Source organism: Podarcis muralis, chromosome 4, assembly GCF_964188315.1.
Source record: "Podarcis muralis chromosome 4, rPodMur119.hap1.1, whole genome shotgun sequence".
Classification (NCBI taxonomy): Eukaryota; Metazoa; Chordata; class Lepidosauria; order Squamata; family Lacertidae; genus Podarcis; species Podarcis muralis.
In genome coordinates this window covers 34,054,202-34,071,765 of record NC_135658.1, presented here as the reverse complement: position 1 = coordinate 34,071,765, position 17,564 = coordinate 34,054,202, and the positions used below count along the sequence as shown (strand labels likewise).

General features: G+C 41.5%; 1 protein-coding gene across 1 annotated transcript in view; it reads right to left on the bottom strand.

Moving 5' to 3' along the window:
* Window positions 1-4,500: 4,500 nt before the first annotated feature.
* Window positions 4,501-17,564, bottom strand: part of F5 (coagulation factor V) — a 39,697-nt gene continuing 26,633 nt past the window's right edge. Inside the window, exons 17-25 of the mRNA XM_028726598.2 lie at window positions 17,356-17,535; window positions 16,238-16,354; window positions 15,169-15,240; window positions 12,785-12,879; window positions 10,183-10,338; window positions 7,295-7,439; window positions 7,037-7,185; window positions 5,837-6,019; window positions 4,501-5,274 (exon numbers count right to left, since the gene is read on the bottom strand). Of these exons, the coding sequence (XP_028582431.2) occupies window positions 5,128-5,274; window positions 5,837-6,019; window positions 7,037-7,185; window positions 7,295-7,439; window positions 10,183-10,338; window positions 12,785-12,879; window positions 15,169-15,240; window positions 16,238-16,354; window positions 17,356-17,535 (1,244 nt within the window). The 3' untranslated portion in view covers window positions 4,501-5,127. The remainder of the gene's footprint in view (window positions 5,275-5,836; window positions 6,020-7,036; window positions 7,186-7,294; window positions 7,440-10,182; window positions 10,339-12,784; window positions 12,880-15,168; window positions 15,241-16,237; window positions 16,355-17,355; window positions 17,536-17,564) is intronic.

Genomic DNA, 17,564 nt, shown 5'->3' with positions numbered 1-17,564 from the left:
GAGACTCTTTTGAGAGTCCCATGGACTGCAAGAAGATCAAACCTATCCATTCTGAAGGAAATCAGCCCTGAGTGCTCACTGGAAGGACAGATCCTGAAGCTGAGGCTCCAATACTTTGGCCACCTCATGAGAAAAGAAGACTCCCTGGAAAAGACCCTGATGTTGGGAAAGATAGAGGGCACAAGGAGAAGGGGATGACAGAGGACGAGATGGTTGGACACTGTTCTCGAAGCTACCAACATGAGTTTGATCAAACTGCAGGAGGCAGTGGAAGACAGGAGTGCCTGGCGTGCTCTGGTCCATGGGGTCACGAAGAGTCAGACACGACTAAACAACTAAACAACAAAAATGATGCTTCTAAGTGATTTTTCAATTTTTTAATATTGTTATTATCACAATACCTCTCTTCATCCGAGAATCACAGGGCAGTTCACAAGTCATATAAGGGAATGGGCATAGTCAAGGGTGGGCAGGGAGGGGCAGTTCCCCCCCCCCCCCATAAATCAATGCAAATTGATAGAAATACATAGCTAACTGGGGTTCTCCCACCCCCCAACAAAAGGCCTTTCTCCTCCCCCCAACAAAAGGGTGTATAAGGGTGGAATCCTATGGTTCCTGGGAGAGCATCTCGGGCCATGGGATTTTGCAGATTCTGCAGGTGTCTTTCCTTAGGCTACATATTTGACCCTTGGATCCAGCCGTCAGATCGGTCAAAAGTCACCGTCAGTAATATCCGGAGTCAGTTTTGAACCATCTGAATGAAAGATGGTGCTGCAACATTTGTGGAAAGGTTGCTGTGTAGGATCCAATGTTGATTAGACATTAGAAACCAAGGCAAACTTCTTGACATGGAAACTCTTAGAAGCTGGCATGGGAAACGCTTGTGTAAGTAAGTAGTCGGTAATGTGTGAAAGTATATAGACCCAAGTTCAGACCCCACTAGACCCAGCATCTGTGCTCTCTTACAGTAGGAGCCAGCATGGTGTAGTGGTTAAGAGCGGTGGACTCATAATCTGGTGAACCGGGTTTGTGTCTCCGCTCCTCCACATGCAGCTGCTGGGTGACCTTGGGCTAGTCACACTTCTCTGAAGTCTCTCAGCCCCACTCACCTCACAGTTTGTTGTGAGGGAGGAAAGGAAAGGAGATTATTAGCTGCTCTGAGACTCCCTAAGGGGAGTGAAAGGCGGGATATCAAGTCCAAACTCCTCTTCTTCTAGGTTGTATTCCACTAAGTCCTACTCAGAGTAGACCCTAATAAACCCTAATGATGGGCACATCACTCAGTCACCTTGGGCCAGTCACTGTCTCTCAGCCTAACCTACCTCACAAGGTTATTGTGAGATTAAAATGGGGAGGACAACAATCTACACCACCTTTAGCTCCTTTGAAGATAAAGTAGTATATAACTGATAAAAAATTGAATGTCCATTAACTTCAGTGGGTCTACTCTGAGTACAACTAGGTTATATTATTTTATCAAGGATATTGTTGTCCTGTGTATCCTTTAAAGTTTAAAGTATCTCTCACACACACAATTAGATAAAAAGCTGTGCCTTAATTAAGCATCTGACCTTGTGGCTGCAGCTGACATGAATTTTAGGTGATGCAATTGTTATCTGAACTTTCAAAAACAAAGAGGCTCTGAATAATATGGTGTCACAACCACTACCAGTTCTCGTGACAGTTTTGCCTGTCACTTTGTTGTTTAGGACCCATTGATCTGACACATTATTTTTGAATCTGTGTCGTCACAATTGATTGCTATCCAGATCTAGAAATAGCAGGAGGAATCCTTGAGAATTAGTGTACTAGGTTACTAGCCACAAGGCTTCCCTTCTTGTACACTCAACAGCATCCTTTCTCTTTCCTTGCTAAACTTCAACTGAACTTCTGTTATTGAGTTTCATGAGTTTTACCCCGATCCAAGGTCAGATCTCAAAATAGCCTTTGCTCTATATTAAGGGAAATGTCCACAATATTCAGGATAGGCCCAGGTCTCATACACAGAGGGACCACATTGATACTGACAAACAGTACATTCTTCCTGAGAGCCTCTCAAATGAATGTACACCCCCCACCGAGGACTCTTGGGGGCTTTAAAAGGCCCTGCTCCAAGGAGTGGAAAGGGGTCAGGAAACAGGGCTGCTTCTGTGTCCTGCCTAGATTAGTCTATACTTCTAGAACAAGACTTCAGTCTAGACACATCATGTAAGGAGCTTCTCCCCTCTGAAACTTTGAGGAGCCTGAGTCTTCATCAGCCTAATAACATAATCTGGATCCCTCTCTCAGTTGAATTTTGCATGAAGTACAAAGTCAGAGTGAAGTCACCTCAGAACCTATCTATTTCACCAGAGTAAACCAGTTTCAGTTATTGCTGAAGGCGCTCTCAAAGCATGTTGTAGCAAGCATCATACACGAGACTGTTTCTGCCTAATGACTAAGCATGGTCTTTTGAAATTTCAGCTGTAGTCACCCAGGAATCACCTTATTCCACATAAGATCAGCTGAATGTATTGCAAAAGACAGGGCCAACAGACAGAAAGGGAAAATAATATTTCCTGGTTATAGTGTACCTGTATTGTAAAGAGCTCCTGATTTAATTAAGATGTGAGCTAACGGGGGACACTATTAGAAAGTTTAAAATGCTGGCCTGAGTTAAGCTACATAAATTCTAAACAGAATAATCAATGATACAATATTGCATTAATTATAAAGTACTAAAGTTATTTGTATTAAAATTATCATGCAAATATTGAGCTACCTGGATGTTGGCAACTGAATACTGTGGGATTTCCAAGTAAACATGAATATAATAATAGTAATAATAATAATAATTATACCCCACCCATCTGCCTGGGCTTTCCCAGCCACTCTGGGCAGCTTCCAACAAAATATTCAAATACAGCAATGCATCAAACATTAAAAGCTTCCCTAAACAGGGCTGCCTTCAGATGTCTTCTAAAAGTCTGATAGAATTGTGTTGTAGGTAGGTCTGAAACTCAATTTCTCACCTGTGAAATGAGACTATTTTTAGCCAAATCATCCTTGCTACTATGAGGAAGGATTAAAGAAAATATATGAAAAGCTTGCTTCGTTTTCATTAGCATATTTTATGGAAGCGAAGACATTGCAATGAAATTATTTTGCCAAGGTGTGTTCATGGACCACACAGATACAACAAAGCAGAGCTGAAGGCTCCTTTCTTTACTTTTGCAGGTTTCTCTTCCTTGCATCCTTGGATTTCTCTCTGCTATGTCAACCTGAGTTATCTGCATTGGTAAAGGCAGGTGACACAGTATATCCATGTACTCATGTTTGTGCAACACCCCTACAAATAGCTGGATGTCAGAGGCTAAGCTTAGGATCATAGCTGATTGTTTAAGACCAATACAATGTTATTTGCCAAAAGTGAAATGGAAAATAAAATCCAGTTTAAAAAAAGTACAATGAATACAGGAAGAATAATATTCATATGGTAAGCATATGAGCTGGCTGTGTGCAGGAACTCTGAACAGAAAAACATAATAATGTTGCAACCCAGAGTTTGAGTCAGATGCTTTGAAGTAAACTCATCCTTCACAGTTATAAGAAATAACAACAATGAATGATTTGTTAAAAATTTAACATGCTTGATAAAGTGAATCAGATGCATCTAGCAGTAGTCAGCTTGGCAAAAAACTTCAGATTTTTAAAAACAACCACTGCCTCAGATTAGATCTAATTAAGCACTTATCCAGTTTTCTATGACTTCAGGCGAAATTGCATGAAAGTCATGATGAGATTTCTCAAAATTTCATTCAAAGCAGATGTAGGCTGAAATTGATCAAGGTTTAACCCTTTCCCCCACTATCTTTTGCCCTATAGAAATTGCTCCCCACTTCTAAATTGATGTTAGCCCATGTGGGGCTTCCCCACTCCTCAACTAGAACTAATAGCAGCTTTGCGATAATTTATTTTAGTTGGGGAAACAGTGTAGGGAAATGGAGTCAAATGCCTCCAATAGCACCAGTGACTGGATCCTGTTCAGGCCCTTCCCCAGTTGATTTTATACTTTAAAAAGAATAAGTAAATGTCTCCTACATCATATATAGTTTGGGCCTTTGTTCCACAGCAGGAAAGAATGAAACAACATTTGCTATCCATGCATCTTGCAGAAAGATTTACCACCCGCTTATGATGGGGAATCTGTGCCACCTCCAGATTCTGCTGGACTCCAAATCCCATCCAGCAGCAAGTATGGCCAGTGTTCAGAGATGATGGGATCTGAACTTAAGTTCCTGCACCCAGGCTGCAAACTTTACTCATTGCACCACACTGGCTGAGCCATGATTTTAGTGTTTTTGAACTAATTCCTTTCAAGCATTTCCCCTCAAACAGTGTCAGTTTTGTTGTACAGAAATAAGAATACAGCACATTTTCTTTGCCTCTTAGTAACAGTCCAAAGGTCTTCCAGATCAGTGATTTTTAAAGTTGTTGGAATAAACGGGAGCTGCCACCAAGTGTGCTTCTTACACATTAGATATGCATTGTTTTGCATTTTATTCAGAAAATATGAATAACATCATGAAACAGATCCTGAAAAAGTGTTAAGCATCTTGCAGAAAGATTTACCACCCGCTTATGAATTTCAGTGTTAATCCACCTCCAAAGTCATGGAAGGAAGACCTAACCATAACTAGTTAGCAAAATACATGACTGTGTATTTGGGGACATAACTTACATAACTATTTCTACTCATCTTAAATCATTCTCTAATATGTAAGTTCTTTTAAATGCTTTCCCCACATACAATGAAGTCAATAATTGTTGGAAGCACAAACGTCTAGCTGATATGCAGAAAATCACAGAACCCTACAATTCTTTGATTTCCTACTTATCTTTGGGAACTACTCTTTTATTAGGCAACTTTGGAACTCATCTGAGATAATGTAGAACCAATGGCGGTGTTTGTCTACTTAGATCAGTTATACTGACAAATGTTGTGAATGTTCACAACTTAAAGTGCTTTGGATACACACACCATAATCACTCTAGAGTTTTTTGTTCTGGTTTCCCCTTTTACAACATCTGGTATCAGCAAGCTTAAAGGTTGTGGGGCTTTCAGTATGACAGTCTTCTGTTCAGTCCCTAAAACACATCACAACCAAAGAGTTCTATCCGAAGTACAATACTCAGATTCCATGTTTTTGGAACGACACGAAGGAATCGGGAAAATATCGGTGGCCTGAAGTAGTTCTTGACTAGGCCACCACTGTTAATGTTGCCTGTGAACACCTGAAAACAAGCATAGCAAAATGAGTGGACAATAGTGCAAAATGAATGCACAATGCATAGACAAAAGGTTGGACTAACTCATATTCCCACAATGGCGCATAATATCTAAGTTCATATAAACCTGTGCAGTCCCTTATGTGACAGGCCATTGGGCCATCTTTTGAGTCCACGGCAAACACTGTACCTATTATGATTCTCTATGTTCTCAGGCAGAGATCTTCCCAAGTTCCATTCCCCACAGTGGGGTGGGAGGATCCGCTACACATTAGAATTTGGACCTAAGGCCTCTAGCTTTTGATCTTTACAATAAAAACACTGTTCGGAGATGTAGCTCCAGTATTTTATTCCACGTTACACAAGCCATATCTAATGATCACTGGTTCCTATATTGCTTGTAAGAACTCTAAATCCTTGGTGAAGCAAAATGATTTGGCAGTATAGAGTCACTGAGGCAATTCAAGACTGTTAAAGGAGACCTCAGTAGTAGGGGGGAGTGGCCAACATTTTTAATGCTTAGCATAAATGAAAATAATAAATAGGGAGGGAGATGAAGAATTGGTACCTTTTCCATGGAAGTTGAATCATTCATGTAAGGCTTCCACACTGAACCATCATCGCTGTAGAGGATGGAAAATGTCTTCACATACATTTCACTGTACATTGATTTAGCTCCTTGTGTTATGATGCCTGTTATCTTCTTAGGTTGAAGGAGATCAATCTGCAGCCATTGTTGGTTGTTGTTAGACTGTAAAATTAATGAGAACAATAATAACAATGAGTTGTGCAAGTTCACTGGTGAATATCCAATACATGCAAATCTTTAACTGAGTTCTACAGAAGTGCACAGGGTCACTGAACACTGGACGAAGACTCTAAAATAGCCAAGTGTTTAGCATCCTTCCATGTATTCTTTATTTAATTAAATGTATTAGTTGACCTACAATCAAAATAATTTGTGAAGTGGAAGTAATTCAAAGAAAATAAAACATAGTTGTTAAAAGAAAGCAATGAAAAATTTAAAGCTAAATAACCAACACTTCATTCAAGCACAATTCCATATATGTCTGCTCAGAAGTACAGTGGTACCTTGCAAGACGAATGCCTCGCAAGACGGAAAACTCGCAAGACGAAAGGGTTTTTTGTTTTTTGAGCTGCTTCGCAAGACGATGTTCCCTATGGGCTTGCTTCGCAAGACGGAAACGTCTTGCAAGTTTGTTTCCTTTTTCTTAACACCGTTAATACAGTTGCGACTTGACTTCGAGGAGCAACTCATAGCACGCGGTGTGGTAGCCTTTTTTGAGGTTTTTGAAGACTTTGGTGATTTTTGAAGCTTTTCCAAAACTTTTCCGACACCGTGCTTCGCAAGACGAAAAAAATCGCAAAGCGACAAAACTCGCGGAACAAATTAATTTTGTCTTGCGAGGCATCACTGTAAGTCCTATTAAGCTCAGTATTCCAGGGTTAAGTGTGTATATTAATCAAGGATATCACCTGCAGGCATTACAGCTGCTGATCCTGTGTACACTGGAGTAGATCCAATGACTTCAAGCTACAGGTATTAATATTTTTTAACGGAGTTCATTCACTAGCACTAGCACTAGCACTAGCTTCTTTCCTCTTTTTCTGTTGATTTCTTTATATGCTATTTTAATATGATGGTTAGCTTGTGTGCGACCCTGATTGTTTCATTTTTACTCTACTTTTACATTATTAAAAAAATAAACAACTGCAGAAGCTTCGATTTTGCAGCTTTCGTCTTTACCTTTGCTTGCCAGGCATTCATCTTCCCTTTGAGATTGAGGCGGGCAAGAGATGGCTCCCATGAACCCAACCAAGTCTTCTTATAAGAAGAGGCTGTAATTTGCACATTCTTGATAGCCACACTTTCCATTCCCAACGGCATAAAGCAATCTATCATAAAAAATATGGACACATCCTGGTTAGATCTCCTAAGCAACAGTATGGTTTACAGCAAAGATGTACATACAGAAAGGCCTCAGCTGCAGGATCCAGGTCTTACCTTCCGTATCACAACCCAGGAGTTCCATACGAAGAGTAGGCCTGTTATAGAACTTGGTTGGATACACCCTAATATACCTAGCAACAAGAGGAGGGTCAATGATGTTTTCTTTTATTCCATGGGCATCTGAATTGCCTTCAAAAACCTAGTGGAAACAAAAGAGCTCTGTAAGTAACTCTGCGGTATTTGTTAATGGATAAGTGTCTCACATATATTTTCTTATATGGATTCTGCCCATTTGCCTGTTCAGACCCAGAAACCTCCCCCCTAAATAAATTCACACTTGACTCAAATTTTAGCTTTGGTTTTTGGCAGATTTTAGGCCCAACTTTATTGATTACAGAAAGTGATTGGTTGCATAGGCTCTGGTTCAACTAGCTCCCTACCATGCAGGTAGCGCTGACCCAGTGCTCCAGCATAGGTCAGCCAAGGGTGAACACCTGGATAAGCGAAAAGTTGGGAACGGACTATGTCCGCCACACAAATGTCCCCCTGGACTCAGGAACGGGCACAACCCCCTCTCAGGGGTAGACCAAACCATTTGAGTCCCTGGATTCCTTTCACAGAATACGCTTCACATAGGGATGGCGAGAGTCTTCTCCCATCCCTATCACCTAAACCAGAGCCTATCCGCAACCCTACAAGTTGTGACGATTTGTTACACAGCAGGCGAAACGCAAATGGCAACAGCCAATCAGCCAAGTGGGGGAAATTCCTGCCGTGCCCCTGTCCCAACGACAGATGACACACAACGGCATAGCAAGGTCAAGCGCAAAAGCCCTAAAAGTAGGGAGAGGTGGGCGGGTGTTCCGAATGCACAAGCCGAAAGAGGAAGCTCTGGGTCGCGTGCATAGGTATAAATAGGTCCCTCGAACCGTTTGGACTGTGTCCCATTGGCCAGATTGCACCTAGCTACGAGGGACCTACCAATCGGGTGTTGTGGCTGACAAATCTTGCCCACCCACAACAGAGGGGATCGGTTTCCAGGTCTCACCGCAACATGTGCCCTCTTTAAGGGAGGACAGGATTTCTATACAATTTCTCGGGCTAAAAAAGATGGACCATAACAGCCCCGAACCAATTTTTATTCCAGTTAACCATGCATAATAAATGGTGGCTCTCTAGGTGGAGATGTGTTTCAGAAGATGCACCCAGCCAGTTCAGTGGGGACTGGATGAGAATTGCAATATGAATGGAGATACACATGTCAATGCAAATTTATATCCGCATGGGCTACATGTGGAAAAGGTTACTTTCATGTGGTCATATATGTTTAGCACTGGCATCTAGTATTCATATAAGTTTAGCATTTGTATTCTCATATTTATTTATTATTACGTTTACATCCCACCTTTCCTTCAAGGAGCTCAAGGTGGCATACTTGGTTCTCTGTCTCACTGTGATTTTTAATTTTTTATTTATTTCTATACTGCTATATTATTTTTAAAAATCAACATGGTTTACAGTAATACCTATATGCAATAAGACATGTAAAAATTTAAAATCAGAGACCATCAACTAACTTTTTCTTAATTACCTGCATAAGACTAGCAGCACAGAAAAGTTTTCAACAGGCATTTTAAGGTTGAAACTAGAGGTGCCTGCTGAATCCCTATTGGCAGAGCATTCCACAGGACTAGGCTGATCAAACTTAAGGATCTATTTCGTGCTGATGTCAAATGAGCCTTGCCATCTCAAGTGGCGCTCCTGCAAATGTTCGCAGTGATCAAGCTGGGATATTAGGGTTTAGGCCAGGGGTCTGCAACCTTTAAGACAAAAAGAGCCACTTGGACCTGTTTCCGAAGGAAAAAAAACTGGGAGCCGCAAAACTCGTCATTATAAAAATAACTTTTTTGTCACTTTTTATTATTATTTATTTGTTTGACCCCTCAGAATTACTCCTCCGCATAGAAATAAACGTTAAATTAACAAGTTACCTTTTTGTGTGTGTGTGTTCTTCACTCCCCTTTCAATGCAGTGACCAGTGAACATGCAGCACTACATACAATGTAGCGGGCGGGCGGGAAGGTGACGTCGGGACGGTGCGTGACTAACGCACGCACCGCCCCCATGCGACGTCACAGCCAGTACAGCGCCCGCCACAGTGGGGAGTGTCGGGGTGCACAATGCGCCTCCTCCCCTCGCTAGTATCCGCCCCGGAGCCGCGGCAAAGGTGTAAAAGAGCCACATGCGTCTCCGGAGCCGCGGGTTGCAGACCCCTGGTTTAGGCAATTCCTATGGTACTCTAGACCTAAATTAAAGCAAGCAGACTCTGTAGTAGATGCACAGCCAGTGCAGGTATTTTTACAATGGTGTTGCAAAATAAAAAATAAAATAAAATAAAATTATTATTACCCCACCCATATTCCAACACACATAAAAATAATAAAATATCAAACATTAATAGTAACAATCTGATCCTATAAAAAAGTCACAATAACTTTAAAATAAACAATTTATATAAAATGAAGCAATATTCAATAACCCATTAGAATCCAACAGTAAACAGTAAAATTAAACATCAGCAAATAATAATTTAACAGTCTGCACTTATCAATTACAATAAAGAACAGGTAGCAGAACAGGTCTCTTATAAAGGCTCCCAGGGCTGGAGGGTGGAGCAAGGCAGGTGAAAAAGTTAACCTCAAAACACTGTAAAGTAGATTCGGCGGCAAGACTGGCCCAAGGTCACCCACTAAGCTTCACGGCTGAGTGGAAATTTGAACCCTGATCTCCTTTGTCATAGTCCAGGAGTCTAACAGTAACAACTGCACCACATTGGCTCTCTTTATATTAATCTATATTATCCCTTGAGCAAAAACTTCAACACCTGCTGCCTTTTTTTTCCTCAAGTGGAAAACAGGGACAAGTACAGTAAATATACACACCTTCTGTGCCCCTAAGTGATTCCCTTTAAAAGCAACCCATTTTCTTCCATCTTTGCTGTAGGCAATGACGTACTCCATTGTATACAAGGAACGCATTAACTGCTTGGCTCCTTGGGTCTGAATGCCTGTGATTAGAACCTGGTTTTCTAGGTCCACCTATACAGGAGCAAAACAGTACAGTAGATCCATATAAGTGCAGTTTCATTGGAAAGGTATCCTCTTTGTGAGAAAGACAAGTGTGATTTTGGCACATGCACACGCAAAACTCCATGGTATACGTGTATGTTGTGACAGCCAGTTTATTTTTATTTTTCAATGTTCATTTTTTCATATAATATGCAGCTTTATTGTTTTTCTTTCTGTCTGTAATGATGCTACTGAGAAAGACAAAAACATATGCAAGATAGTTAGGATCTGGGGCCCCTTCCAGATCACTGGGCCCCAGTAATTTGTACCAGCTCCCCGCTGCTGTCCTTGTCAGCCTTGGTGCTCATTATGCTATTGGGGAAATCATACACAATCCCACCTTTGATACTGTTTGTGCCAGCAAATGTTTTGGGGCAGTCACACTGTTTCATTTCCAATCAGTGCACACAGAATACAGGACATCCACCACAGAAGACAGTTCCACTAGGCAGGCATGGCCAAACTTGGCCCTCCAGATGTTTTGGGACTACAATTCCCATCATCCCTAGCTAACAGGACCAGTGGTCAGGGATGATGGGAATTTTAGGCCCAAAACATCTGGAGGGCCAAGTTTGGCCATACCTGCACTAGTGCTTCAATAAACTACCTGCCTAGGATGGCTAAAACAAGACTTTTTAAGAGCAAGGTACATTTCCTTAGAGGTTTATGCAGTCCTACTTTAGAGTTAAGCAATTTGGGGCACTTGAAATAAGTAAAATCAAGAGTCTCGTGCAGGACAAAAAACCCCATACCAAAACTAGAAAAACATTTGGCATCTGCATGATTGCACAGTGATAGGAATATATAACTGGATACAGCAAAGATCTTCTGACCTCCTGAAGGCTATGAACCGTTTTGTAGCAAGGGGCAAACAGAGAGCAAGTCAGAAGTAGAAAACAACACTTTTGTTGATAGGTCATATTTTCCTTTAAAATCATATTTTCCTTCTAAGTTCTGGGGGCATTGTCTTTTATTTTTGTTCTTTCAGTAGTGGTACTATTTACCAGTACAAAAGCCCCTTCTCTAGATATTCAGAATTCAAACAAACAGTATTAAGTGACCTTTCTACCCTAGCTGATGAAGCAGGAGAAGTGTGCCAAAAAGTTAACTATTGCCCTAAGCACACAAGCAAGGCCTCAGATAGACCTCAAATCTCTCTCTGTCTCAGCCATGAACTTCAGAAAGATGTTTCAAAACATTCGTAGCCACTACAATAGGCTTAATCTTTTCTTTTTCAAAGATGACACAGAACTGCAGAGTTGAGAAGATTACAGATGTGATCACAGGGCCTATAGGTCAATCCCCTATTCCCAGACCCAAAGAACTTTTAACCCACTGATTGTTATCTCATCACAAACAACCTATTGGGCCACCAGATGACTCACACAAGACTGTCAAGAAGACACACAGGCCCAGCCAGGCATCTTTAGGCAATTTGGCCTGACACCAAACATGGCAATCCATCAGATTATATTGATACAAATCCACACCACCCAGCATCTCATCTCACATTGAAGCTGTCCCTGATACCTTCAAAGAAGAGGGAAGGTATAAGCTTTCCAAAGCTCATAAAAGCAAAATATGACCCCAACAGTCTCAAATGGAAGAATATGAATTTTTTTAAAGCCCCACAAATTTAAGAACAAGCCCATCAAAGTCCAGTGTCCTGTTCTGACAGGCCAGCCAGATGCCTGAAGGAAGCCCACAAGCAGCGCTGGAATGCGACAGCGCTCCCCACATTTGTGACTCCTAGGAACTGGTATTCAGAGGCATGATGTCCTGGATAGTAGTGATGGAACATTTGTTTAATCCTCTTATAAAGCCATCCAAGTTGGTGGTAGCTCTACATTTTCTGAAAGTGAATTCCAGAGTTTAGCTTTGCATGAAAATAGAATTTATTTGGTCTGTCCTGATTCTTTCATCATTTAGCTTTATTGGACAGTCCTGTGAGTTCTGGTATAATGAGAGAAAATTTCACCACGTTCTCCACACCATGCATTATCTTATAGACCTCTGTCATGCCCCACCCCTCGCTCCGCTTTTTATTTAACCTGAAAAGGCCCAATTGTTGCCACCTTTTCTCATAGGGGAGTTGTTCCAGCTCCTTAATCATATTGCATGCTCTTTTCTGAACATTTTCCATTTTTGCAGTTACAAGAGATGTTTAATAAATCTATCCTACTCTGTTTCAGGTACAACAATGCTCTTTGGCCTGCAACTTTATCCATCAGGCTATTCCAGAAGTTCAAAGCTAAAGGACCTTCTGATGTCTAGTCTATTGGTTCTTTTACCCACACAGGCCATCATACCTTCCACTCAGCATTTCTTTTTTAAGCTAAAAAAGAAAAGCAAGCTATTTTAAATCAAGTTACTTCAAATCTATACTCATAAAACTGTTTCTGTGATCAAATCATACCTGGATCCAGGGAAGTTCACTTTCGTTCTTCCCAGCGCTCCAAGCATTGTATTTTCCATCATTATTTAATCTTGCCAGTTTAGGCTCCCAGTATCCTGGATAAGACCAAACAGAAAATGTATTGCAAAAGGAAACTGAAAAGCTTAAACGATGCCAGTTTTCAGAACAATTGTTTCAAAAAAGCAGTTTAGTGGTTGTAAACAACATTGTGGTTCGAGGACCCGACCCCCGCGAAGTAAAATGAAGACACAGGGACACGTGATATAAGGTTAATGGGCTAGAAAAAGGCCACAACTTTATTGATTACAGCAATGAAAAGGTATTGGCTTAGGCATTGGATCGCGAAACAAGTGGGTTTATTCACCAGGGGTTCATCACCTGTTGATGCTAATCCAACTATAGGCTCACCCCGATGTCACCGAGGGTCGTGCCATGGCCTCCCGCCAAGCAGGCTTCGGACGGAATACACGACCGCCAGATTCCTTTAACGGAATACCCCTATAAATTGAAGGCATAGGCGATGGCCACACCTAGCACTTCGACACACCACAACACATTATTCCAATGCCTAACCTACCCACCAATACCACCAAAAAGTTGTGACGATTGCTACGAGGTAGGCGAAAAAACCAAAAAGCCTAATGCCAAATGGAAAAACTCCTACCAGGCCCCCCGGGCAACCGGGGCGACCAACCTAAGGTCCATAGCAAGGCCAATGCCCTAAGCCCTAACTCAAAGGGAGTGGAGGGTGGGTGACTCGCACAGGACGACGAAGAGAAATGAGGCCGGAGGAGAGGCTGGCACTGCAGCATAAAGGCTGCTTGACACGCCCCCCCCCATGGCACCTGGTTGGACGGCCGCCGGGGGGGGGGAGCGTGAGTGCCAGCCAGGTGAGCTGGAGGCAGGGGGCAACGCCCCCTGCTAGGAGCGGTGTTCGGGCTCCCGTCCACAACCACTCCCCTCTCTTTCAGGGAGGAGAGTCTTTATTAACAATAAATAAAAGCTATTGAATCCCATTACAAACTACAATAGGCTAACACATTCTAACCCAACAGAACAGCCAAGGTCTTTACCATCCTTTTTTGCATGCTCCTTGCGTTTTTGATGGAAACACGTTTGAACTGACTGATTCATTCATGACAAGAATGGACAAGATACTAAACATTATCAATAATACATTTGCAATCTCTAAACAAAATAGTGAGTGAGAATTTTTTTTTAAAAAAAAAAACCACCTGCTTTTAGGAGCAGTAAGGTAAAGGACCCCTGACAGTTAAGTCCAGTCATGAATGACTCTGGGGTTGTGGTGCTCATCTCGCATTACTGGCCGAGGGAGCCAGCATTTGTCCACAGACAGTTTTCCGGGTCATGTGGCCAGCATGACTAAGCCGCTTCTGGCAAAACCAGAGCAATGCACAGAAATGCCATTTACCTTCCCGCCGGAGCAGTACCTATTTATCTACTTGACCTGTGTGCTTTCGAACTGCTAGGTTGGCAGGAGCAGGGACCGAGCAACGGGAGCTCACCCCATCACACGGGATTCGAACCGCCGACCTTCCAATCAGCAAGCCCAAGGCTCAGTGGTTTACACCACAGCGCCACCCACGTCCCTCTTAGGAGTGGTCTAGAACTTGCTAAAAAAAACATTCTAATGCATTTCAAATGAAAAATTTGCTGTTGCTAATTCATCACCAGCAGGGCAAGTCGTAGGTTGAGATGGCATTTTCAGAACCAATTTATAGAGCAGGTCTTTGCTTGCTAAACCAAACACCATCACAAACCACACTGAATGGCTGAGAAACTGACCTGTCAAATTAGAGCAGCCAGAGGCAAGCATAATCTATTTTCATTTTGCAATATGTGGCAAATATTTATGTAATATATTAATCGTGGACTATGGTAAGAAACTAACAAATATGGAAAAAATGGGGCGATGTTTTTTAGAATAATAATTATAATACACCATAAGAGTCTGTACGAATGCCAGGACAATTCACAATTGTTTGTATTTGGAAAAAATTGTGTTGCTGTTGCTGTAATATTGTAAAGATTACAATATTGTAATATTTATAAATATTGTAAATAAAAATATTTAAACAAACAAGTTATATTCAGTATGTTATATTGCATGCCTACTAATTAGTATATTACCCATCTGTGCTGTCCATTTTGGTACCATGAAAGATAATTTATGTCTACCACAATGGGAAAAAATGGAAGTGTTAATGTTGGGCCACCACAGAACGTGGATGTTCATTAAAGCAGTAGTCTATTGTGTAGTGGTTCCATTGCTAGAGGCTACAATTTAAAGTATATCACTTGCAAAGAGACAAAACATATTCAACTTAACGACTTAAATTCCTTCACTTTGAAATTTAACTTACCTATGTAGTTTGAAGCACTGATCTGTGAGTCTTTTATAATGCCACTTGCTAGACCCATGGGCAGCTTGCATCCTATTGAAAGGGATCAAACGCATTAGCCCTCCCTAAATTCTGTTGCTAGGCAGAGTAATCCTATACCCTAGGTTACACCTGGGGGTGAGATGCAGATGCACCATTGCTACATCTTGTGTGCACTTAGTCTGGGATGGGAAGGAAAAAATACACAGCCAGACTTTTTAATAATAATAATAATAATAATAATAATAATAATAATAATAATAATAAACCAGCATAAAAATGGCAGACATAATCCCAGCATCCCTGGAAACTCTGCCAGTACCCACCAATCAGGGCCTGTCCCAGTAACAATGGGTTGCATCCAACAAAGTTTTCATCAAAATAGACTCACTGAAATTAATAGACCTGAGTAAGCCATCTTGATTAATTTCAGTGCATCTACTCTAAGTTGTTAGGATTCTTGTTCCGTGTTTGCAGTCATGGGATTGTTGTCTATCACATGACGGTGTATGTTTTCATTCCATGGGAATGTGTAGGAAGTGACGGAGACAGGATGTTTTGGTATTACAGTACTGTGTTCCATGAAGTGGAACTATTGTCCTTTCTTCTTTCTCTTTTTGCCGTCTGATGAGAAAGAGGAAGGAGCTAAGTCAGAATGCTCTGAGTGTATTATATGTAAATAAACGTAGATAAGCCAAAATGCTGTGCTACTGAGTTCTGTTACTCAAACTGCAAATAGTCTGCAGGATCGTACGTGTGCTGATGCCTCTTGGTATCAGTCACTGTGATGTTCGAGCTGAAGAAAGCATTTGAAGCTCCCGAACGATCGACCAGGAGGGAGAGAACATGCTAGTCGGGCATGTGTCTCTGCCAGGGTCGTACACGCAAGTAGGACAATCCTAACAGTTGGACCAGTACTGTATTGGATACAATACAATGCTAATTTACTAGCAATAGCTTGAAGTCCAACTGTACACACACTGCTTCCCAACCATGCAATGACACTTATGTGCCTTGTTTTGTGAGATTCAATATGGTTAAACTCTGTTACCTGTATCTATAACAGTAAAGGAGGCTTGCATTCCTGCTTCCTGATATTCACCGACTTCTGTTTTTAAAAGCCATGTGCCAGCTCCTGACGGTTTCATTTCAACAGTACCAAATGAACCTTCAAAGCAGAAAGGAAATGCATGCACATTTTTGTTAAGCATGCCTAAACTGAAAAATGTGGTCAGAAGATGAGTAGAGCAGCATCATATTAAACCAAAGCCTACTCTGTTTTTTATGATTCTGCACTAACAGGAATTAGACATCAGGCGCAAGGTTCCTGAATTTTCACAAACATCCAGTTTTTTGTTGTTGCTCTTGGTTAAGTCATACAGTGGTACCTCGGGTTAAGTTCCGGAGGTCCGTTCTTAACCTGAAACTGTTCTTAACCTGAAGCATCACTTTGGCTAATGGGGCCTCCTGCTGCTGCCGCGCCCCCAGAACACAATTTCTGTTTTCATCCTGAAGCAAAGTTCTTAACCCGAGGTACTATTTCTGGGTTAGCGGAGTCTGTAACCTGAAGCGTATGTAACCTGAAGCGTATGCAACCCGAGGTACCACTGTATTCAGCTTTAGACTGCCGGCTATGTATTCTCAAGCTATATTTTCACTGCATACGTTAGGATTTCTGATAAAAATCAATAAAGCAGAGCAGATCTGTAGACAAGAACATTTTCTCTTTGCATACTAACTTGTATTCAACCCAGTTTGCAAAGAGAAATGCTTAGCCCAATGTCAAGCTGATCGCAGGTGATTGACCTGCTCACCTGTCAAAGTGGCCTGTGGCGATGGAGAATATTAGGATCCAGACTACCGGCTGGGTCCAGTTCGTCACCCCTCTTCTTATGTAACCTAAAGGAGTTTGCCAGTGCATCTCAGAAGGCTAATGGAAGCAAAGTGGATTCTATTGCAATAATTTTTCAACTATTTACCATGGAAATCAGGGGTTGTTTATACGCTGATATGGACTGGGTCATTTGTCATTCTTTAAAAAAATATATTCTTTTTTTATTCACATTGATATAACTACTTAAGAATTCTTCAGAGTCAAGAGTCCAACACCATAGAGAAGAGCATTTAATTTTCTGACAACAATATACGGGTCCGTCTGATTATATTTACCAGGAAGAAGAGGGTAGACACCAAGCCGATGATCTTCCCTTCCCTGTTCTGTGAATGTCTGACCGTGGAAATTAACAACATGAATGTCTTTTGGCCCACCCATGTTTATCAAATGCCAGTGGACCTTCTCATCCTTAAACATCCGCAACCCCTGAAGGTGGTATGAAACCCCATTAATAGCTGGAACAAAAAAGAACATGTGATCAGAG